The sequence below is a fragment of the Psammomys obesus genome, unplaced genomic scaffold (assembly GCF_907164565.1).
Source record: "Psammomys obesus unplaced genomic scaffold, mPsaObe1.curated_primary_1811, whole genome shotgun sequence".
Taxonomy (NCBI): domain Eukaryota; kingdom Metazoa; phylum Chordata; class Mammalia; order Rodentia; family Muridae; genus Psammomys; species Psammomys obesus.
In genome coordinates, this window is record NW_026585644.1 from 62225460 (window position 1) to 62250079 (window position 24620).

Consider the following 24620-nt stretch of genomic DNA (forward strand, 5'->3'; position numbering starts at 1 on the left):
GAGCCCGGGTGGGCGCTGAACTGGAAAAATGATTCCCCTTCATGCCAGCAAAGGGAACACCCTGGGCAGCCATTGGTCTTGTGCCTCCAGCTCCTGGGAGGGCTGGTGTGGCTGAGGACTGAAGGGCCTGTGGAGGAGTAACTGGGAGCCTCAGGTGTGATGGATGGCAGCTGCTCTGCCCTCTGGGGTGTCTGCAAACCATGGGTTCTCACCCCTTGTGGCTCTGTCCAGGTCTGCAGGTCTTTGGCATTTCCTCAACCAGCTAACTTGCTGCTTTGGCTATTCTTGGAGCTATTTTATTGCAGCCATTTTGTATTGTGTTTCTGCCTTACCCACACAGTTGGGCAGTAGCCCTCAGCATCTAAAGTAAGTTACAAGATTTAATATTTTTCCATTGTTAATGATTTATTGACAATTTGAAGTGTTCATTAATCATGCTCACTCAAGGTAATCACTTAATGTGGTATATTACTTTCATCTGAGGTCTGTCTATCCTCCAGACTGATGACTTTGGACTGTATTGGAGTTTTCTACCACTCCTGGTTGCTCTCTTCCTGTGCCCCCTGTATACTGCCCCATTTGTTTGTTTGTTTGCTAAGGTACGGCAAGAACAGCTGGGGTATAGGACGAGGTGTCTGCCTCTTATAGGCATTTGGGCACCTGCCTGGCCAGAGGGCAAGGTGGGTGCTCCCTGCCTGGTTTCCCCACTGGGTGGAAGGAAGGAGGCTACCGCCTAACTAGCTGCTCACGGCACCTCTGCTTGAAGGCTCTGAGTTAGCATTCCCAGTTTGCATGTGTGACACCTCACTTGGCATGTGATTTATTACAGCTCTTTCTTTCTGGAATGAACTGTCCATGTCCATTTGGAAAGATCTGCTTGCAGATGTCTGAGTACAGTTGTTTGAGGTTCTAAGTGTAGCCGAAGCTCACAGACTGGAGAGCTCCCTAAGTCTGGCTGTAACTTAGGACACAGAAGCTGACATTTGCCTGCCATCTGGATGAAGGATGGCATGGATGCAGAGAGCCTTTTGTTTTGTTTTGTTTTATTTTGTTTTTGTTTGTTTGTTTGTTTTCTACATTTCAGAGACAGAACATCCCAGGCAAGGGGCTTCTGTCTTACAAACAACCTGGAGTGGGCTTCAGAATCCATACTAGCCATTCCCCTGCCTTTGTGGTAGGCTTTACCACCGGGTCCACACTTTGTTATGAAAACACTTCCCCGGGAGGAACTTGCCTTGTTTTTGCTTTCTTTCCCCTCCTTCTTTGGGGTTTGGCAGTCTTTCTAGCCAAATCCTTTTCGCCGTAGTTAGAGCCTCTCAGGGATAGTTAAGCTAGAATACAGGATGGTTACAACAAAACATGCAAATTCCCTTTCCTATTTCAGAGATATATGTCCCCTAGACGTTACCTGAATTAACTCATCAGATTGGGATCACCATTCTGGGATTACCCTGGTGTGGACTGCTGCAGAAATCCTTCGAAATTCTCTATCCTCCCCGTGGGGGTAGGGGTGGGGGAGCCCTACCAGCTTCCTGCCTGAACATTCTGGTTCTTTTTATTATTTTGCATTTCTCTGACTGGGTTTTTCTCCTAGCCCACCTCCTTCTGTGCTGCTGAAAGGCTATTTAGTGGCCCCAGTGAAAAGGGAGAGAACTTGGCATGATGGTTAGAGCCTGGCAGAGAAAGGAACAGAGGGAACAAGCTACCGGGGTGCTGCCTGAGTCACCTGATCTCACAGACAGGTGCCCATGAGCCACATCCAGGTTCTCCCCCCCCCCCCCCCGCCCTCATGATTCCACAGTAAGTACCACCCAAGCATTTCACCACAACAGCAATGGCATCTATGCTTCTCCATATTCTCAGTTCTGAACCTCAATGACTTGCCATCCACTGGTCATGAGGCATGTGTCACCTGTCATGCTGGCTTGGTTTTATTTTTTTCCACTTCCAAGGTTTCCTTGGCTAGCTAGAAGGATGCTTTTTCATATGGAATGATAGCAACAAATGAGATTGCTTAGGGTTGGAACCATCCAAAGAATGAGAGTTAGCTCTTCAGGTAGGCGTGTCTTCCCCTTCCAAATCCAGAAAAACAACTGAGAGGTTTCAAGACTTTCCCAGAAACCATAACCCCATTCATGTGGTAACAGACGAGCACAGTAGTTAATGCCATGTACTTTAAGAATGAAGTCTTTCAAGTTGGAGAGAGAGCTCTAGGTTACCTGTAAAATACATACTAGCGCTATTGCTCCACTTGAGAATTTTTAAAAAAACTGGGTGATAGCCCCTTCCTCTCACTGTTCTTTACCATGGCGGCAGCCTGGTAATCCTCCTCCTGCTCTCCTCCTCCCTACTCTCCCTGTTCTCAGACTTGCCTAGTTGTCAGTCTGTGGGGCTTTTTAACCCACATGTTCACAGCCATGAGGTGCTATCTGAACCATGCTCTGGAGGGCAGATACTTGTTGAGCCCTACTATGTGCCAGCTGGAGAATGAGAATGGACTGACTGTGGCTCCCACCCTGTAAAAACTCGTCCCAGGCTGGTCTCAAATTCCATATGTAGCCTGAGATGAGCCTAAATTCCTTACCCTCCTGCCTCCACCTTCTGCGTGCTAGGATTACAGACATATACCACCATGCCAGTTTTGTGAGACCTGTGAGTGATAGACAAGCATTCTACCAAAACTGTATTTCACACAGCTCTTCACCATTTGAAAGTACAGAGTTAGAGGCCACCAATTTTTGAGGGAGTGAGGGGGAATTTTGGATGGTTTGGAGGAAGGAATGGAAAGCTGGGAAGTGACATAGTTATAAAAGAGTACCCTTGGGGAGTTTAGCGATCTCTTTCCCCACAACCCTTAATCCCTAGGTGAAGTGTCATTAAATCAAGAACCCAGAGATGGGAGCCAGCCCTGAGTTACCTGAGAGCTCTGGTGACCACAAAGGTAAACAGAGAGGCAGAGGCTTGACTACAGAGGAAGATGTTATGAGTGAAGCCAGAGTTCCAAGTTATTCAAAAGACTGGGAAGAAAGGAGAGTGGACACCTTCAGAGGCTGAGAAGGCCGGGAAGCACAGCTGCTCAGCCAGGCTGCACACAACCTTGACCTAGTCTCCCAAACTGTGAGGCGACACATGTGTGCTGTTTAGGGCACTGATACTGCGATGATTTGTTGCAGCAGCAATAGGAAGCTGGCACAGACATGCTGGGGAGCCAGAGAAGGGCCAATCCAGCCTAAGTCACTGAGCAGCTGCGTGATTTAGTCTCTTCATGCCTTAGCTTCCTCATCTTTAAATAACAGGGCTCCCACAGAGGTTTGTTAAGGGTACAAAGTTGGTATTTGTAAGTCACCAAATGAATGCCTGGAACCGACAAGTGTACAGTTGTCAGATAAACAAAGCCCAAAGCATCCAGCCAGGCCTGGCTTTATAGGTCTCAGTGGGATGATCTCAAAGGCCTGGGTTGGTGACGTGAGTCTGGCCAAAGTGAGCTGGTGTAGGACGGGGAGGGTGGCTTCATTAAAACGGAGCGTAGGTGCTTGAAGGGATGACCCCTCTTTCCCCTGTCATACCACATCAGGGCCAAGTACATTTGTGAAACTGCATTTTCATGCTGACCAGTCTGCTTTCCTTTGATACACTAATGAGTCTAGTGAATCCTTACTTAGGTCAACCTCACATGTCGTTACCTAACAGGTCTGTGGGGTACTTTAATCACCATGTCCAAGCTCCATCCAGCTCCCTTCGCCCCCTAACCACCAACAGGTATGGGGAGCTTCCATCTGAGGAATGCACAGACAGAGAAGGTACCATGTGGCCCTGGAAGCAGGCCTGGCTCTGGATAAGGAATTCTGGGGTATCCGGACAACTGAAGATAAGTTATGGGGTGAAGTGGCCCTTGGGTTTCCGGCTCTGTGAGGTGGGACTGGGCAGAAACCTCATGTGGGCTGTAGAGAAGGAGTCCTGGTGTGTGGTCCAGGGCAGTAGCAGTTATCGGCACTGTGGCCAGGGCCCCGTATGACAAGTAGCACTACTCTATTCCGTGTGCCATCACCATATGGGCCACCTTCTCAGCCTGAGCCTCACTTCCTGGGAGACAGCCCTAAACTCCTGGCTCAGCGTCGAGTTTCTCTTTAGCCTGGCAGTACTCCATAGAGCCCGGCATTAGAGCTGGCTCAGAGAGGCCCAGGGGCACTGTCTCCTTGGTGACTATGGCTCTGTGGCTTTTTCTAGACCTTCCCCCGGAGGGAAGAAGCAGGGGCAGTGGAGAGTGGTTGGTGACCCCAGTGGCAAGGAGAGGCCCCTCTTTGGAATAGGGAGCCAGCTTCCATGGTACTGGGCAGGCTGGGCACGCTGAGCCCCCTCTAGCTCTCAGGACCTTTAATGGGATGGGCCTGGGAATATATTGCCATTGCTTATTTCTTGTGCGTAGGAAATCTTTTTCCCAGGCTAGTTAGTCTGGAGGAGTTGCAGAGCTTGCCTTGGCGTGCCCTGGGAGTGGCACTGTCCAGCAGAGTGGGGGAAGCCGGAAGCTCTGCAGAAAATAACAGGGCAGGGACCACTGGAAGGATCAATTGCCCTGCAAGAATGGCCAAGCTTAAAATATCTCCAGTAGGTTCCAACAGTGGCCTTCCCCCAGAGACTTCTGCTAAAAAACATTTTATTAACTTTTTAAAATTACAGAAACAATATTGGCTTATTTTAGTGCAGAGGTGTGTTCTAATTATTAGAGGGAAAAAAATCGATAGTTCCCTTAACTCCTGTTCTTACCTCCCCAGGGATGTACAATGGCAACTATGTGATATTAGCCAGAGGGGGTCTGTGCACATGTGTGCATATCCATTCACACTTAATACAAAAGCAGGCCCCCATGTTTGCACATTGAGAGTTGCTTGTATTATATACTGCTGACTTTTAGAAGGGGGAACTCACATTATGCCCACTGCACAATCATTTTCTCTGTTTGCTCAGCAACACACCGAGAACCTTCCCTAAGTCAATATATATAGACCAGCTTCACTTTAAACAGCTGCATAATGTTCCACAGTGTGAGCACCCTGAGTTAGCCGGTTCCCCATGGAGGTATAGTCAGGTTATGTTCTGGATTTTAAAAAATGGTAAACAAGCAGTTCTTTAATGAATATTATTTGATTTCTTTATTTTGTGCACTTCTTTATTTTCTTGCCTTGGGAGAATTAGAGAAACTGTGAGCCAGTGAGGCATTGTTTTTCTTTCCACTCTCATTGATATAGTTAGGAACTTTACTGCTTCTGGATCCATATGGGAAGGCTGTGTTTCTGGAGCTTGTGGCTCTGTGGCCATGTGGAAGTCAGTCCTCAGGACCCAGGGTCAGTGAGGGACTGACAGACAGGAGGCCAAATATCCTTGGTTCTGACAAGAGCCATTCAGGAACAAGCTCAAGAGGGAGGTTGTGGCTGAAAACAGGTGTTTATTAGATGACGGTGTGGACTCTGTTTTCCCAACCTGCTTGTTCTGAGGTCTTGGGAGACCCAAGCTCAGCTTTGGGTTAGAGAAGCAACAGTCATCTTCTTGAGGGACCATTGTGAGGGATGAATGAGTGAACACACACCTAGTACTGTAGGAAAGCAAGAGTAGACTCGAGAGATCTACAACACAGCAGAATGACTGTAGCTCACAGCAACCTGTTATGTATTCTGGGAAGCTCTGGACATAGGGCGCCATGCGTAAGCAAATGGTAGGGGCACTGGGAAGATGGCTCAGCAGTCAAGAGCACTGTTTACTTTCCCAGAGGCCCTGAGTTTGGATCTCAGTACCCACCTGGAAGCTCACAATTGTCTATAACTGTTTAGTCCCATGGGGTCTGATGTCCTCCCCTGGTGTGCAGACATACAGACAAAACACCCATATACAAACATAAATCAATCTTACAAAAAAAAAGTGGCAGAGATGAAAAGCTAAGTCCCTCTAATGGTCAGAACATGTGAATTAAAGTATTGCACTGTGGCCCCATAAAGATACAGTTACTACATGTTAATTAGAAAGAGACAACGGAAAGTTCTTAGAATTGTGTGAATGGAATGAGCAAGTGGTCAGCTGCTCCCTGGGAGACCAGTAAGTGCCCCCTGGGGCACATGCTGAGAGTCCTCTCTGTTTGATTATTTTTAATTTTTAAAAATTGCATACAAATTTATGTACATGTTTAGCTATTCATTTGTATGTACATATAGGCATGTACATACCTCAGTAGATATGTGGAAATCACAGATCCACTTCCAGGAGTGCTCTCTCCTTCCACCGTGTGGGTTCTGGAGACTGTATTTAGGTCATCCATCAGACAGGTATCTTTGTATCTATCAATCATCTATCTATCTATCTATCTATCTATCTATCTATCTATCTATCTATCTATCTACCTATTTATCTATTACCTATCAATAATCTACTATCTATCTATCTATCTATCACCTGTCTATCTATGTACCTATCAATCATCTATCTATTTACCTGCATATCAATAACCTATCATCTATCGATCTAATCTATCTATCTATCTATCTATCTATCTATCTATCTATCATCTATCTATCTCAGGGTCTCCTGTGGCCTAAGCTGCCCAATCCTTCCTCATGCCTTTGGTTTATTTATTTTTGGTAGGGCCTCATGTAGTTCAAGCTGGGCTTGTACTCTGCATTTGCTGAGGATGACCCTGTTGTCCTGATCCTCTTATGTTTGCTTCCCAAAGGCTGAAACCATAGGTTTTCCACATCTGGTTTCTTCTTCTTTTTTTGGAGACAGCATATTCTCTATAGTTCAGGCTGGCCTTGAACTAGCTCACTAGTGCTGGCATTACAAGCTGAGGCCACTGCAGCTGGTCCTTGACAGTGAGCTGAAGGACACTTTAGATGGCTCACAACTCCCACTAGGTCCTGCTTTCAGCTCCCAAAGGTGCTCAAGGATTTCAACTCTCTTGATTTTAGTTGCTGAAAACATCCTTTAAGCCATGGCTGAAGACTCTCCAAATAGTAAATAGGTTGGATTACTAGCCTGGCAGCTGGTGTTCAACTCTCCCAAAGATCCTTTCTTGTATCAAGCCAAGATAGAAACTTAGAAAATTCCTGTTTGGAATCTCTGCTTTCCCCAGAAATCACAGGTGCCAGAAGCTGCCACTCTCAAAGCAGAAAGAGCTGGAAACATACCAGCTTGGTCCAAGATGGGCATATACCAGGAGGTCACCAAACCCCCGGATAGCTTGGGCTGGGTGCAGTGGTGGAGAATGGGGATGTACACGGGAGTGGACTTTAAAATAGTCTAGGTCTGCCTTTCCTTAACTGTATGACTGTTTTTGAATTCCCACATTTTTCTGAGCCTCAATTTCCCTGTCTGTATAATGGGACTAATGATACTTTTGGAACCCTGTTTCTTATGGAATGAACTGGTCCTATAAATCACATAGCTTAGGGTCTGGCACCTAGAGAGCACTGCTGCCCTTGAAGGGAGGTAGCCACTCTTTCCCCACCTCCTCTGGAATTTGGGCTGGCACTGCTAACTTCTGGCTGTCCTTCCCCAGCTTCTATGAGCTATGGGTCAGCTCTGTGAGCCTGGGGATCTCAGACTGGGGAGTCTGAGAAAAGTCATCTTTGTAGAGATGAGTGAAACTAGAAAGAAGGGGGTGTCATCAGGGCACTCTCCAGGGAAGAAGCAGGGGGCTAGCACAGTAGGCCCTAGCACTGCACAGGACACAGCTTGCCATCTGAGTGCCTTGGTGGGCATGAGTACCCAGTGTGCTGTGGCAGTTACTGAGGAAGGAGGACGGTGGTGAGGAGGGAGGGAGGGAGGCAGTGGGGAGGGAGGAAGGCGAAGAGAAAGGAGGGAGGTAATGATGAGAGAGGGAGGCAGTGAGGAGGGAAGTAGGTGGTGAGGAGGGAGGGAGATGTTTCGGAGGGAGGGAAGTGGTGAGTAGGGTGGGTTAGCTGAGATCAGATGGGGAAGAGCGCAGTGAACTAAGAGGTTGAACTTTATCCAGAACACCTTGGGGAACAACTGGCAGGGTCCAGCAAGGGAAGTTACGTGGCTTGGTTCTGTTTGGGGACATTCACTTTGGCAGCTGGAAGGTGAATGGAATGGGGTACTTGCTAAGCCCTTGTAACCAAGGGCTGGCTGGGTCACTATGGCCTTACTACATTGAATAGAACTGGACAAACTCTAGATCTACATGAGGAAGAGTCCCAGTACCTCCAGACATCTTGGAGAAGGTGGGCTTCTTGGAAGCTTCCAGTGTCAAAGTCCTGTTTCTTTGGAGTTCACTCTATCAGGCACCAGGTCGCCTCCATTCCCTTCACTCCTCTCCTTAGGCAGTGTTGTCCTGGATGCCTGGTAAGACCCCACTGTCCCCTCCCAGACTACTCTAATTTCTTTTCTCTGTTTTATTTTCATGCCAGCAGGCATCACTTATGAAATTACATGGTTCATCTGTTTACTATTTGTTTCCCTATGATGCATGCTCCATGGCCCAGGCGTCTTATCATTGTCTTTTCTGTGTTCTTGCAGTTTGGCATAAGAGTCCATAGTCAAAACCCAACATGGTGGATGGATGGATGGATGAGCCCTTCAGGGTAAAGCTCCATGACTGTGCCTCCAGCAACTTAAAAGAAATATTTTTTAATATTGTTGTGGGTTATTAACATTTATTATTGGTATATCTTTTAATTAATGGGCAGTTATTCCTAAACCAGATCACCCAAATCACCACACAGAGACTAGGATTTATTTAAGTAACCTAGAGCACAATGCTGGGCAATAGTTACTCCATCCTAAACCTCCAAACCTGCATAGTTTCCTACCATTCAGATTTCACCCATTATACTTGCCTTTAATCTTAGGTCCAGTTCATCTCTCCTTGTAGTTCGGAAGTCCTTTCCTGCGGCTCCCTGCTCTCCTACTCCTCCCACTAGCTTCCTTCTCCTCTCCTCCAGACCAGGATGTCCCACCCTATTCTCTCCATTGCTCAGCATTGGCTGGTTATTTTTATTGACAATACATAGAACAAATGGTGGTATGTTTACACAAACTTACGACAGGTGGTACTTAGAATAAGCATCACAGTGCAATGTCCAGATTGACAGCAGATAGTGGGGTAGAGAAATCAGCATTTAAATGAACAAGGGTAAATTGTATACACTCCAAAAGAACATTGTAACAACAAATATTTAAATACATTTGGATGTTTTGCTAGCATGTATATCTGTGTTCAAAACGGATGTAATGCCCATGAAAGCCAGAAGAGGGCATTGAATACCCTGGAACTGAGCTACAGAGTGTTGTGGGCCACCATGGGTGTTCTGGGAATCAAATCCAAGTCCCCTGAAAGTATAGCCAGTGCTCATAATCTCTGACCATCTCTCTAGTCTTGAGTCCAGGAGCTTTTGAACTTGGTCCCAAAGCCCTCATTTATAACATCACATCTTGTCTTTCACCACAACAGGAAGAAATCAGCGGTTTTCCTGCTAAGCTGTTGGGATACAGAGGTCACAGAGATCTGTGCAGGGAGAGAGAGAGAGAGAGAGAGAGAGAGAGAGAGAGAGAGAGAGAGTTGGCACTGAACAGTGTTATCCACCCTATAACCTAGACAGCTGAGTTTCTCATATTGAACTTACATTTAAAAGAAAAATTCATTTATAGGAAATGGAAAGCTGCAAGTTGGATCCAACCCTCATGTTCCAGATGAGGACTCTGAGGGCCAGGGACAGAGAAAGGCTTGCCAGTGACAGAGTGCTCTGTCCTTAGTGGTCCTGCTCTTGGTTCTTGCTGAGTAAGAGAGAAACAAGCACTTTCCCAAGTGCCATTGCTTGACTTTCATTCTCCAAGAACTGGGGATGGGCAAAATGATTCATTTTGGGCTTTGTTAGCCCCGCATGAACTTCAGACTCTAAAGTCCCAGAGAGCTATTATGTCTGTGACAATAGACTAGTGGTGATGGCTGCCAGGGACACTTAGGAGAATCTTGGTCTGGCCACATTACACTTGGCCTGGTGCCAGCAGCCTCAGGAAGTTAGTTTCAGGTGGGGAGGATTTCTTCCTAGAAGGATGCAGGGCAGGAGAGCGCCATTCCTACTGTCCCAGCCTTGCAAGTGTTAAATACTAGCCTTCCAGGACATGGCCCCCGACTCACTTTTTTCCCCCTTTTTCTTTCTTTCTTTTTTCTTTCATTTTTTTTTGTAATTTTTGCTTTTTAAGTTACAATTTTTCTTCTTTCTTTTCTTCATCTAGTTCCATGTAGTTTCTGCTTACCGGAAACTTTATTTTTACTCTTGCTGTTGACCTGAAGTTCATTTCATCACTGACAATCAGCTCTTGCCCTCAGGGAAACCCAATTAGGGACCACAGGACTTTTTGATGCTGTTTCCATGGTGACCCCATAGTAATGGGGTCCACACAGAATGTACATTCTAAGGAATTTGAGTTTATTTTTCTACAAGCTAGATAATAACATATCTTAAGAAAATTCAGATTTTTTAAAAAAAATCTGAACTGTTTTCTTCTGCATTTAAAAAAATAACTCATTTTAAGTTTTATGTTCATTGGTGTTTTGCCTGTATGTCTGTGTGAGGATGCTGGATCCCATGGAATTGGGGTTACAGACAGTTGTGAACTTCCACTTGGAAATTGAGCCAGGGTCCTTTGAAAGAGCAGACAGTGCTCTCTTTCCAGCCCTTTCTTCTGCATTTGTTTAATAATGGAAAATTTCCCTGAGATTTTTCTACCACAAAGGGAACAGCAAAGAACACAAAAGCACCCCCCCCCGCCACCTTATTTTCTCTCTTTAATTTAGAAAACTTTATAATTGAGTAAGAATGAACAGAGAATCTCCCATGTTGGCTGAGAACATTTTATGAGCCAAAGGCCTCAAGCCTTTCAAGCTAGAGTGGAGCAGAACTAGTGATCGAATGAGACCTTTCAGACTCACTATGAAGCAAACATGGCAGTTAAGGCCTCTCCTGCTTCCCAGCCAGGAAGGCCGCTCTCAATCCTGTAGCTGTCCCATGTGTGGCTCCAGAGTATCTGGTTGATCTGACCTGTTTCTGAGGTGACCTGATGGCCCTTCAGAGCTAACTGTCATGAGCTAGTAATGACACAGTGTCTCTGCGAGATACTCGGAAGAGAAAGTAAGCCCTACCTCAGTGACCTGGAGGTCCCCTGAGCTTGAGCCTGTGGAAACCAGGCATCATGGGCAAGCTCAAGGGTCTTTGGCACAACTCTCTAAGATCGTTTTCTTTGGTACTGTCAGTGGCCGCTCAGAGTTAGGACAGCCACATTGCCCTCTTTGTTCCTACCAGCTAATCACACAACTCCCTAGATCCACTAAGGAGACTCGTTTTTCCAACACTCCATAAAGTCTGCTTTGTCTCTGTTACTTGATTTAGTTCGCCACTTTGTAAAATAAAATAACTAGACAGTTTAGAAAATAACTCTTTAATACTTGGACTTATTTCTTGGTATCTGGAATGAGGTTTCCACAGGGTGGTGGAAGGCGAAATAGTTGCTGACCATGGTGCATACCTCCTGTAACGATAGGGGAGAGAGGGTGAACAGCTGCTGTGGGTTCTAGGACTTGCCTCGGAAGAACTGAAAAGGGAAGTGTCAGGCACAGGAGGCCGATCACCTGGCTGCCCCTGCCCTAGCATCTATACAAGGGTATCGCAGCCTCATGGTATAGTGATGGCATTACACAACAGTGCCCCGAAGGGTGATCGCTTAAGACCATAGCTATAACTAGGTTCACCGTGGTGGTTGTCTGCAGAGCTTTGGTCAGGCAGCTGGTCTAGGCAGGCCTTACCGTAGTACCTTGTAAAGCCAAGTGACAGGAAAAAAACAACCAAAAATGAGGCCATTTGTCTGCAGCAAGCCCCATAGAACTGTTCTTTGAAACTTGAGATGCATTGCATTCTATAATGTCCCATTTCCCAAAGAAAGGCACATGGGCAAGGTCAAATTTGAAACAAGAAGTTGAGATGTACACCGTGCCTCTTGCGAGATGGAGAGGACATATAATACAGAAGTGCCTCTGTGGACCTTTTTTGTACTTGTCTACAAGTGGTACTAACATTCTGTCTTGCCCAAGAAGCTCTCCTGTGAGGGTTCTCATCTGCCTCCCTAATACTAGGGCCACTTGAGACTGTAAACTGGCTCCCAGGATGTGTGTTTGAGTTGTGGTTATCTCCTTACCTACTTGGTTCTCTCTGGTTGTTTCAGTGAGTCGAGTTGAACTGAATTACTTGTGCCTTTTCTCTAGTTACTACACGTTAGAAACCACTCTGTTGTGTCCATCTGCCTCCAGAAGCCCTGGAGTTTGTAGCAACTCTGCTCTCAGAGTAGGAGAGGCATAGAGGATCCAGCCCGGAGCGACCTCTCCCATACAGACCACAGTGAGAAACCACACCAGCAGGAGTGGCGGGGTGGGAGGCACGGGGCTTTGGGACGTGTGCAGGCCACATGTCCCCTCTGCAGGCTTCCCTTCCTTGCGTGAAGAGAATTTCTTCCAATGAGAGGCAGCAAGATCCACTAATTTAGAGGCAGGGTTTCTTCTTCCCAGGGAGCCGGCGGGCAGTGGCAAGCCCAAGCTGGTTCAGGAGAAAACCTCCTTGTCTCTGATGCTTCTCTGGGTCACTGAGATCAAGCCTTGGGGGAGACGGGTCCTCTGTGGGGACACTTGCCCATTCCTCCAGATCATGCTGATCCAGCACCACTCAAGATCCTGATTCTAGGGCTCTGCAGGCGAAGGTGTTCAGCACCAAGTCAGATGGCCTGCATTCCCAGAGCTCTCATGATGGGCTGGGAAGAACTAGTTCCAGCACATTGTCCTCTGCTCTCTCTCCACACACACGTGAGCATCTCCATAAATAACAAACATAATAATAAACTTCATTTAAAAACAGATGCTGGTTCCAGGTTAGCTCTAGAACTTTCTACTGTTGGAGATCACCTGGGCCAGTTTTTTGCTGATTAGATCATCCTCTGGGAATCGGGCAGCATTCTTCATGGCATGAAATGTGTTGTCAGGCTTGAGAATGAAGTTCCTGCAGGAGCTTCCATTCCAGATTCTTCAAAAAGCAGTCATCTGTGTCTACCCCTCATTCACCAAAAGCTGACTTAGTGTCACAGTGGGCCAGGTACCAGTCTCAGGCACTGGAAGTAAGTGAATCAGCATGGGCTTGATCTAAGGTGCTCACAGCACCAAGAACACATGCCAGGCAGGAGGTGCTGGCAGGAAAGTGCCACAGAATTCTGGCTCCTTAGAGCAGCATGCATATGTTGGTTAACTTCCCTACCCTGATCACAACTTGACATGAGCTTATCTGGGAAAATGGAACCTCAGTTGAAAAAAATGCCTCCATTACATGGTCTGTAGACAGGTCTGTAGGGCATTTATTGATTCATAATTGACATGGCACAATGGGTAGTGCCACCCCTGAGTGGGTGGTCCTGACTTGTATAAGAAAGCAGGTTGAGTGAGCCATGGGGAGCAAGCCAGTAAGCAGCATTCCTTCATGGCTGCTACTTCAGTTCCTGCCTTGGCTTCCCCTGTGGTAGACTATGCAACCCATAAGTCAAATAAGCCCTTTTCTTCTGAGTTGCTTCTGGTCCTGGTGTTTTACCACAGTGACAGAAACTTAAGACAATGTACATTGGGGACCATCATGAAATCTTAATCCTCACAGGAAGAAACACCCCAAGAGAGAGACAATTACTGCCCAAAGTCACATAAGTTACAGCTTTTAAAAACAACTACTCCATGCTAAGAATGTTGTTGGGCATTGGCAATAGTAGAGATGAAGAAAGTTCTTGCTGAAATCAACGGGGTCCCTGCCTGGTTGCACTGTGCAATCACCTGTTGAGCTTTAAAAACAATCCCAGGATACAGGAGGCTGAGGCAGGAAGATTCCAAGTTCAAGGGCAGCCTAGGCTACATAACAGACCTGATATCAGAAAACAAGCAAGAACAGCCCCATCCACCACCCACCTCACACAGATTCCGATGTGAGCCCTCCCCTCCCACAGGTCCGAGAATGGACCTTGGCATAGAGATGCTTTTCATTCCCTTTTTCTCCCTCCATCTTTTCCCTCCCTCCCCCTTTCTTCTGCTATGCTCCTGCTGTGAAAGACAAATGGAATTTTAACAGTCCTCCAAGTGGCTCTGATGTAATAGGCCACACTGGTCTAAGTGACAAGACAGACAGGAAATGCAGTAAAGACCAGTAAATAACTAAAACTTGTGATTGGCAGGGGCCAAGCAGGAGGCCCAGGATCTGAAGGAAGTGAGGTCACACTGCAGAGCTGTGATTCCAGAGGCAGAAAGCACAAGGCATAGGCTGTCCCATGTGGGAGAGCCATGGACATTCTGGGAGATACCCACCTCTGCAGAGCCATCAAACTTTGCCACAGTGCCTGTCTAGCATGTGCTTTTAGTCTATAGCCTGAAATAGTTCTCCTTGTTCCTCTACTCTAGACAGCCACCCCCAATCGCACACTGCTTGTAAATGCCCCAACAGCCGGCTCTGTGACCCACCTCCTGTGGAACAGGCAGGAGGGTGCAGAGGAACAGGTGTGTTGTCCTGTAATGGAGACAGGCAGGCAGACTCACAGAGGCCTAATACCTCATTGTGGGAGGTTTCCAGCTAGCTCGCTAGCCTCTGACCTTGACTACCCAGTTCTGTACCCATCTTCCTTGCATTAGGAAACAGAAGTACTTAGAGCACCTGAAAGGCTGGTGGGAACACTGCCCTAGTGTATAGCTCAGTGGGGACCCCCATCCTTCAGGTTAGATAATGTACCAGCTTAGTCTCCACAAAGCAATCAAAGGAATCTGTTACTCATTGCTTCAGTTCCTACTGTGTGAACCCAGTTACTATAGCAACCAAATGTGCTTCTTTATTATTGGATGGAAGGCTTTAATTTTGTATTTAAAGAGTTTGGCCAGATAGTCATGTTGCCGTGACTTGATCTGTTGGACAGTGGTTAGGAGCAGACAGATGCCTTGGAATGGCCATAGATCCGTCTTTCTAATTGATGGATCTAGGTCTGGAAAAACCCAGACTCTACTGCACTGAGAGAGAGAAGGGGGGTCTTCCCTGGTGCTGGTACCTTCCCCTGTTCCCAGATGACTCCTGATGAAAGGCCCCTCAGCCAGGCATTTTCAGGGCGACCTCTGCTTCCCCTGCTGCTGTTGGGTCCTGCTTTTCTTTCTACCCCCTTCCAATAGACAGCCAGCTTTCAGCGTGTTTGTTGAGCATGGGTTTATAACCTTACTGAGTTTCACATTTGTTATGGCCCCTGCATGGTCACAGGACAGGAAGATGGGGAAACTGAGGCTCAGTGAGGCTACAGCCTGGCCTCTTCCACAGCCACCTCCTTGGCCTCTTAGTGGCCTGCTAGGCTGCCTGGAACTTGCTCCTGTAGCACTTGAGTGTCACAGGCAGACACTAAAAGCAAAAAGCGTTCCTCCAGACCCCCTCCCCGCCCCAACATACACTGTCTCCTGCATGTGACTCACCTGTTTGCATTCTACTTGTATCTGGTGTGCCAGAAACTCTTTAACTTCTCAGGTTTTATTCTTGGAGGCCTCCAGCTCAGGCAGCGTGAGTCTGCTCCTCCACTGTGGGTAAAGAGACTCATAGGAAGGTAGTGGGAAAGGGTAAAGAGGGGTGCTTAGGGACTACCTTCACAGCAGAAGAGTGCTGCCTAGACCTTGGAGGCGGTAAATGAGTCTGCTGCAGGCAGAAGTGGGTGGGGAAGGAGGCATAGTCCGTCTACCCTTAGACCAATTCATCCTGCAGCTGGCTTTTCTCCTTTGTGGATGCTGGATTTTAGGTTAAACTCACCTTTCCCCAGATCTTGCCATATCATTAGTGCCTTTCTTTCCCACCTGCTTGTTCACTGGTCTTTCAAAACTAGCCACCCCAGGCAACATTCAGGGGTCACTCTTCTTTCAGGGTGTGCAAGTGGGGATGCCTGTCCTCTGAGGCCCCAGAGGACCAGCCAAGTTAGGCCAAAGGACCTCCACTCTTGCTCTTCATTAAAGGCCAGCAGAAGCCATGCTGGAGGGTAGCAGCTCCCTGGGGATCTGGACAGAACACGTGTAGGTGCATGGCAGCAGGTGGCAGCCAGGGAGACATGGAGGGAATGATAGGCACCTCCATTGTCCTGGCTCTAGTCTTAGCCTTAGGCAGGCCCCAGTTGCTTGGGACCTTCAAAGCTCCTCCGTTCTCAGAGAAGACTAAGCTTGCTGAAAGGCAAGTAGAGTTTCTGACCAGTCATTAAGCACATTAGGGGCTTCCTTTGGGACAAAGGCTGGGACTTCCCCAGGTGTGAATCTCAGCTGAGTAGGTGAAGGTAGGTAGTAGATACCCAGGGAATTGCCTGCTGGAGTGGATTCTCATGACATGGCCCCAAGATTTGGAGCTCTGAGGAAGGAGCAGAGACATAGCTGATTTCAGTTCTCATTGTATGCAAAGACCAAGAAGCTAGCCTTAGCAAGATAACAATAAGTCATGCTAATGTTAACAATAAGCAATGGCCACTTTGCTCATAGTAGCTAATAGTGTGACAGGTGCATGCCAAGGCTTCTTGCACATTGGCTATATATTGTGTATGATATATGCTTCTCTGACTTGCTTGCAGCAGATGTTGCATTCCTAAACAAGAGGATGGCGGAGAGAGAGGTTCAGTACCCCACCCAGCTTTCCAGAGCTGGTTATAGTAGGCTCAGGAGCCACGCAAGGACTGCTGTGTTGCCCAAGAGTGCGGCGTGGCCAGCAGACACTTGTTGCTGCCCTTCTGAGTTGGGGTCGGAATCTGGCCGCCCTGTGAGCTCACTCTTACATGAAACATCCCTCTCCCTCAGTGCCACACCTGCAGAGGTGCAGAGCTATGGGATTTTTGGTTCTGTCTTCCCTTTAAATACAAAAGCACTCTTGATTCTCCTTAGCGCAAAATAGCACACGGAGGCTGGACTGTCCATGCTGGAAGAAAGAGGTTGACCTGGCGCTTTCCCTCCTGCTGTCTTTCCTCCGTAGAGCGCACTGCTCATTGGACTTGTGGGAGTTTTGTCCACACACAGAACATGGGCACCAAACTTGCAGTTTAACCAGCTCTAACACTCTACTTGAGATTAGCATTAGATGCTACTGGCTGCTGGCCTGGCCCTTCAGCTCTGGTCCCACTCCAAAAGCCCACTCGGGGCTGTGAGTCAGTGACTGTGATCTGGGCCTTGGATTTGATTTGCCTGCTGGAGCCCGGTGCACAGCTCAGGGAAACATTTGCACAGTTGTTCTTCAGGATGCTTCAAAGGATCCTGTTGATCGGCAGGCTGGAAAGGACTCCCAGAGCAGGAGTGCAGGAAGGACATGGGGCTTCTGGGGCGTCCGTGGGTGTGCCTCCTCCCTGGTGCCTCCACGTGCTCAGCTATGTAGAAGTCTCCAAACCTTGTCCTTGGGCTTGGCAGAGGCTGTGGCACACTTGATGATGTCATTGGCCACTGATGGTCAGTGATGGGGAGGGTGGGACTGGTAGTCTTTTCCATCTCATTCCCATCCTGAAGCTGGCTAGTCACGGCATGGACATTCAAAATACTCTGCGATGGAGATGTGGCTGGGTGGCAAAAACACCTGCCTGGCTTGTGTGAGGCCCTGAGCTTAAACTCCAACACTAAATAATAAAAGCTGGGTGTGCACACCTTTAACTCCAGCACTTAGGAGGCAGAAACAAGTAGCTCTCTGTGAGTTCAAGGCCAGCCTTGTCTACATAACAAAACACAGCCCTGCCAAGGCTACAGAGCAAAACCCTGTCTCAAATCAAAACTCCCCCCAAGGACTTATCATTTTCGAAGCTTACTGTGTATGTGTGTGTTGTGTATATCTGTGTATGTATATGTATACATATATGTGTACATATATGTATATATATGTGTGTATATGTGTAGGTATGTATATATGTGGTTCGTGTGTGTGTGCATGTATGTATGGGTGTATGACATGTGTGTGTTTTGTTAGGGATCAGACTCAGTGTCTCGTGCAAGCTCTTCTAGACCCCAGCTCTCTTTTGGGCTTTTAGCAGTTACATGCCTCTGCCAAGTTGAATACCAAATGTATTCTTTCTTGTTATAAATATCAATATCCAGATTGTTGTGCTGGCTTATTCTTGTAATCCCAACCTTGGAAAGGTTGAGGCAGGAGGATTTCCATGAGTTTGAGGCTAGCTTGCTATAGAGTGAGACCTTGTCACAAACAAACATGACAATATCCTAGGAAGCAACTTCCAGAGGAGGCAGTGCCTAGGCAGGCGTCCAGCTGGCCTCATGCAGGGCTCCCCGCTCTCCTCTGGGGCTCTCTCCACAGGTAGAATCCTTCCCCTGAGGTATCAGGCTCATGGAGCAGCGGCACACCCACCCCTGCCTGTTCCGTGACACTCCAGCGCACCTGTCCTGGCCACACTAACGCACTCTCTGCTCCTCCAGCTCTTTGTGATCGACAATGGTGCAGATGACTGGCGGATAGCCATGACCTACGAGCGCATCCTCTACATCAGCCTGGAGATGCTGGTGTGTGCCATCCATCCCATTCCTGGAGAGTACAAGTTCTTCTGGACTGCACGCCTGGCCTTCTCCTACACCCCGTCCCGGGCGGAGGCTGATGTGGACATTATCCTGTCCATCCCCATGTTCCTGCGCCTCTATCTGATCGCCCGGGTCATGCTGCTGCACAGCAAGCTCTTCACTGACGCCTCCTCCCGAAGCATCGGAGCCCTCAACAAGATCAACTTTAACACTCGATTTGTCATGAAGACGCTCATGACCATCTGCCCAGGCACGGTGCTGCTGGTGTTTAGCATCTCTCTGTGGATCATCGCGGCCTGGACAGTGCGAGTCTGTGAAAGGTATTTCATGTGGGATGGGGTAGGGAGGAGGAGCAGGGATGGCCAGGTCTAAGGTCCGATGGAGGAGACAGGAACGTTCTCAGATACCTCAAGAGAGAAAATGAGAACAAGAGGAGGGCAGAGTTGGGGTGGAATATTGGAACACTGGAGCGCAGGTAAGCTGTGGGAAAAAAAAAAACCCCAAAACATGTAACTAACTTTCCTTCTTTCTTTTAGACCAATGTGTCAAAGCCTTCTGGGTACACTCTTAACCCCTACTTGGTATTTATTGATTTACAAGTTTTTGTATGCTCTCCTCTTGGAGATTAATGATGCTTGCGAATGTTTAAAGGGCTCTGATAAGTCCTGCAGTAATGAAGCCTGTTTATTTTTGCTTAGTTCAAATTTCCTCATATAATTATTTGCCCACAAATCATTTTCTTTTTGAAGTCATACATCACTAGTATGTCTCTGTTCATATTTGGTCTACTGATTGACAGTATCATCAAAATTGGGAGACTTGTTAGAGTACAAGGCCTTAACCCCGGAACGGCAGAAGCAGAACTGGCATTTTAGCAGCTTTTTGCCATGATTCATACACACTTTAAAGTTGGAGAATCACCATGCTAGTGAAACAAATTCAGAAAAGATTTTAGGTGGTGATTCAGAGAGCTTGCTGCTGGGAGCAAGGGAACTATGGTCATGCCGGGACAGAGGGCTCTGCAGTGAGCAGCCAGTTCTCAGAACAGCCAACCCTGGGCCCTACTTTAGGATGGCCCTACCTCCCCATGCCACCCCGCAGGCCCTGTCGGTGACACCTGTCATTTTCAAGCTGTCTCTGTGTCTCTTTTTAGTCAGATTTCACATGTACAATCCAAAGCTAAGCAAGGGCTCTGGAGTCTGCCCAGGAAGCTATGTTTTCCTCCTTTTAAAGTAAGAGTCACTTCAAATGGGAGAGCTCTGATGTATGGAAAAATTTGTGCCACTTACACAGATGCTGGGAGAGGTCCTCACTGCATCAGGACTTACAGTCTGACTGTCAGGCCTTCCATGTGCCTATCTCTGAGCAGAGATAAAATGACAGAGAATTCCAGCTGGACAGTTGGCTTAACAGAACACCCACAGGAACCATGAACCAAATTTCCCGTTACCTTTGGGATGTTCAGCCAGTAGGTATGGCTTCCTGAGTTCAGACAGAGGTAGTGTGCTGTCCAGAACATGATCCCTGTATGAGAGGAGAGCCTCTGAGAACCAAGCTGGGACTAGCTGTGGCAGAGCACCCAAAGCCACACCACCCAGCTTTTGAAAGCCCCACCACAGCTCAGCAGCTAGGCTTCTTTTCCAAGCAGGGATCCATGCCAAACAGGTCTTCACAAACCTTCTCTGCCAGATGCTTTCCTGTGACAGAGAACATGGGTGCTCTGCCTCCAGCCCCAGACTTCTCATGGGACTGTTTTGTTGTTTATTTGAGACAAGATAGTCCAGGCTGGCCTTGAACTTGTGGTCCCTCTGTCCTGTTTCCACTTTCCCTTTCCCTGCCTCACCATGCTGTGTGTGCCACCATGGTGCCACCATGCTGGCTGCCTTGAGGGACTCTCTGCTGAGGGATACTGGTCACCTGCCTCCCTGGGCTTGCTTTGATAGCAAATGAAGAATAACGCTGCTTTACAGGATTCATTGTTAGAGCCAAGCCAAGCAAACCTTGCGACCTGTAGCTTGCTGGGCAATGGTAGTGACCCAGCGATGTGCATTGTGCAATGATATAGGCTGTGATACCTCAGGAACTTTGTGGTTGTCTTTTTTTATAACCAGAATAGACAGACTCCAACTAAATGCCCACTAATCCTCATCCTGTTTTCCTCTCTAACCATCAGAAGCCAAGATTTCCAAAGGTAGCAATTGAATTTGAATAGCCCTTTGGGCACTTGAGGTTTTCTGTGTTTGCCACGCATGTCTAGCATGTATTTCAGAGGAGCCGGTAGGCTGAACATATAACCAGGTACCTACAAGTGAGTTTCATTGTTTATTGAGACAGTCACAAGTATGGTGAGTTATTTACTCATTTCTGGAGAATAACTACATTTTGACGAGCCTTGTTTTCAGAAGTCTTGGATCTTGGTTGATATTTAACATCGAGATTAGACAAGATCAGCTGCATTAGGCTATGTTAGTCTCCATTAGCCCAGGTTAGACAAGATTATCCCTTGTTAAGCTAGGTTAGCCTGAGCTGAACAGAATCTTTGACTACACGGCTCATGAGCTCCAGCTGAAGATCAAGGAAAGACAGGAAGCAAAGCCAGACCCTCCCATGGTCTGCCCTCTACAGAACAGACTTTGTGACCACAGGCTCAGGTATAAATCAGGCATGTGGGGCCAAGCATGGGGACAGTGCCCTGGATCCTGTTTCTCACTCTGTCTTGGTTCTGCATCTCATGCTTCATGCTATCTCAGCTTCAGCAGACTGGAGGAACCCATACTGTCTTCACAGGAGAGCTGCTGGGAAGGAACTGGCTTGAGGTCACAGGGCTCCTAAGTGTGCAGCCAAAATGGAAGCATGACTTCAAATCTAAACTTCAAATTTACCTTGTCAACCCAAGCTGGATCCTGCAGGGACAGGAAATTGTGCTCTAAACTGTCCTAGCCATGTCCTCCATCTGAGGTCTGAAGGCCACTGTGGTGACACAGAAGCCCCAGGCTTGTTCTTTGGTCTTCTCTGGTATCTGTCTCCTCCATCACTTTGCTGTTTCCAGGGCTGACCTCATGTTTAGTGATGTCTTTGTGTGTGTGCACAGATGTGTATCCATGCATGCATGTCTGTGCAAGTGTGTATGTGGGGTGTGCCCTGTATACATGTGTGGGCATGCATGTACACTTGTATGTGCGTGTGTGTGCAGGATATTTGAGCGCACCTGCTCTGCAGTATGTTGGCTAGAGCACTCTGTTTTCCCCTGGAACTGTGCTGGCTGTGAGAATTCCAGCTCTCAATGGAGCTGCCTGACTCAGGGTCACACCTCTTATCCAGGGGTGGGACAAACCCACTGATTCTCAGGGTGGAATTTAAAGGCCATGGTACCTCTTAGAGCAATGGTTCTCAACCTGTGGGTCACAATGACCTTTTTACAGGAGTTGTCTAAGACCATTGGGAAACACAGATTTTATTTACATTATGATTCATAACAGTACCAAAATTACAGCTCTGAAGGAGCAATGAAATAATTTTATGGTTGGGGGTCACTACAACATGAGGAACTGTATTAAAGGGTGGCAGCCATCAGGAAGGTTGACAACCGTTGTTCTAGAGGCTAACTCTCTAGGATCATCGGACTTTAGGGTACCTAAGGGAACACCTGAGGCTTTTGTGGCCATCACACCACACCTAGCCTGTGCCCTGCTTCTTGTGTTGATACTGAGAGCATGCCCACATCCAAATTTTTGTCCCCAGAGCTCATGGTCTCTGACCTATAGGACTATGAAAGCACATATTGAACTCAGGTAACTAGAAAAGGCTCTTTTCTTACAATGGCCAGTTTATTTTCTTTTCTTTCTGTTCTGTTTGTTTATTTTACTTTTTTTTTTTTTGAGGCAGGGTATTCTGGGTAGCCCTGGCTGTCCTGAAACTCACTCTGTAGACCAGGCTGGCCTTGAACTCAGAGATCTGCCTGCCTCTGTCTCCCAAGTGCTAGAATTAAAGATATGTGCCACCATGCCGAGCTAGCCAGTTTCTTTTAGAGCTGTAGGTAACCTTGTGCTTTTTAAGGTCAAATCATTAGCATAACTGGCTGAGACAGAGGTTGCACTGGGGGCTGAAGAGTTGGACCATGGTGGGAGAGGGATATGGAAAAGAAGACTTTGATCTCCCTTTGCTTGATGATGGCTCTGGCACCTTTGGTGTTAGGGAGGGTAAGTGACTTGTCAAGGGCATTACCCACTATGACAGATTCTAGAACCTGCTGCTGCCAGGGTCTGCATATGGCCCAGGTGGCCTCTGTCAGCTGGACTTGTCTCTAGCTGCATGCACATACTTCTCAAGTTGCTATGGAGATCCCTCTTCAGCAAGATGTGTTTTAGAAGTCATTTCTCCTATCCGGGGTTGGCTTTTATGGGACAATAAATATTTTTACATCTTCTCCTGCCAAGGACAGATGGGAGTTAATAATGTTGCAGAGGAGTCCTGTGTTGGGAGAGCAGCGCCTGGTTGCCAGGAGGGCAGTAGCAACATTGGCGGCTTGTTTTTCTGGGACCCCAGAGATGCATTACATCACTGCCTCTGAGGCCTGACAGTTGCAGCACTCAGCATTCTCCAGGATTCTCTTGGCTGCGTGCCCACCTCCTACAGGCCTCCCGGGGCCACCCCGGGAACCTCCTCATTAAACACTGTCAAATGCCAAGCGGCAGGAGAAGGGGAACAGTGGAGGCCCCAGGTCCCAATGCACTAGGCCGGGGTAGTCGGCTTTCCCTACACGCCCTGAATAATGCTCTGGCTGCTTACACGTGTGTGCACCCTCCTTGGAAGGAGCAGAAAGGCCTCCATTGCACTGACAAATGTGGGTTGAGTCTTACTTGGCGAGTAACCCTCTTTATCTCTTGACTGTATTAAAGGGCGGCAGCCATCAGGAAGGTTGACAACCGTTGTTCTAGAGGCTAACTCTCTAGGATCATCGGACTTTAGGGTACCTAAGGGAACACCTGAGGCTTTTGTGGCCATCACACCACACCACATCTTTGGACTCTTCTGGGGCTCTCTGGTCTATTCACAGGCTGTCTGTTTCAGGGTCTCGGGCCTTTTCAGCAGGTGTGTGGTTTTGGCTATGTGAATTTTAATCTGTTCATACAGGTATTTTAATAAATAATCTGATTCTAAAGATCTGGCCTGTAAAACCAGAGAGAACCAGATCATTTGGGGGTCGGAGTTACAGCTCAGGAGAAAATACAGAAAATATTTCCTAGCATGTAGGAGACCCTGGGTTGATCCTGAGAACTGTGGAGGAAAAGGAGAACAGAAAGTGGTGGTCCTGTAGGAAGGAGAGGAGAAGGAGGAGAAGAACGAGGAACCAATTTATATTCTTTTGTTGTTTGTTTGTTTTGAGACAGGGTTTCTCTGTGTAGTCCTGGCTGTCCTGGAATTAGCTCTGTAGACCAGGCTGGCCTCCAACTCAGAGATCTACCTGCCTCTGACTCCCAAGTGCTGGGATTAAAGGTGAGCACCACCAATGTCCAGCTTATATTCTTCTCTGTTGGTGATTGTTGAAGCCCTGAGGCAGGAGCAGAAGGTACAGAAGGCCTAAGGCCTTGACTTGAAGAAAGCAGTATGGAGCTTATGTACAGAATGAGGCACATATCATGGGGATTGAGGAACCCCCATGCTGAGCCGAAAAGAGCTTGAAAAAACAGGGCTTGGGACTATGGTTGTGAGAGGCCCTTTGGTGAGGCACAGACTCCAGTGTGGACCTTGTGCAAAGATCCGTGGGGAATATGTGAAAATGATAAGTACTCTATCTAAGATAATAAAATTAAGCCTCTATTTAATATACAAGCTTTCAGCATATATATATATATATATATATATATATATGTATATCTATATATATACATGCATGTATGTATATATATATATACATACACACACACACACATACATACATGCATACATACAGGAGGATGGTATATGCTAAAAGTATTTTACTGTTGGAAGCCTGTGGTTTTAAGTGTTTGTAAATGACTTGTAGTGGGATCCAACT

The 24620-nt window shown here is 47.4% G+C and overlaps 1 protein-coding gene across 3 annotated transcripts in view; it reads left to right on the plus strand.

Annotated features, from left to right (window-relative positions):
• Kcnn3 (potassium calcium-activated channel subfamily N member 3) overlaps window positions 1-24620 on the plus strand; it is a 150078-nt gene that overhangs the window by 68672 nt on the left and 56786 nt on the right. For all 3 annotated transcript variants that reach the window (XM_055620954.1, XM_055620971.1, XM_055620962.1), the window contains exon 3: window positions 18485-18903. In XM_055620954.1, coding sequence (XP_055476929.1) covers window positions 18485-18903 — 419 coding nt within the window. The remainder of the gene's footprint in view (window positions 1-18484; window positions 18904-24620) is intronic.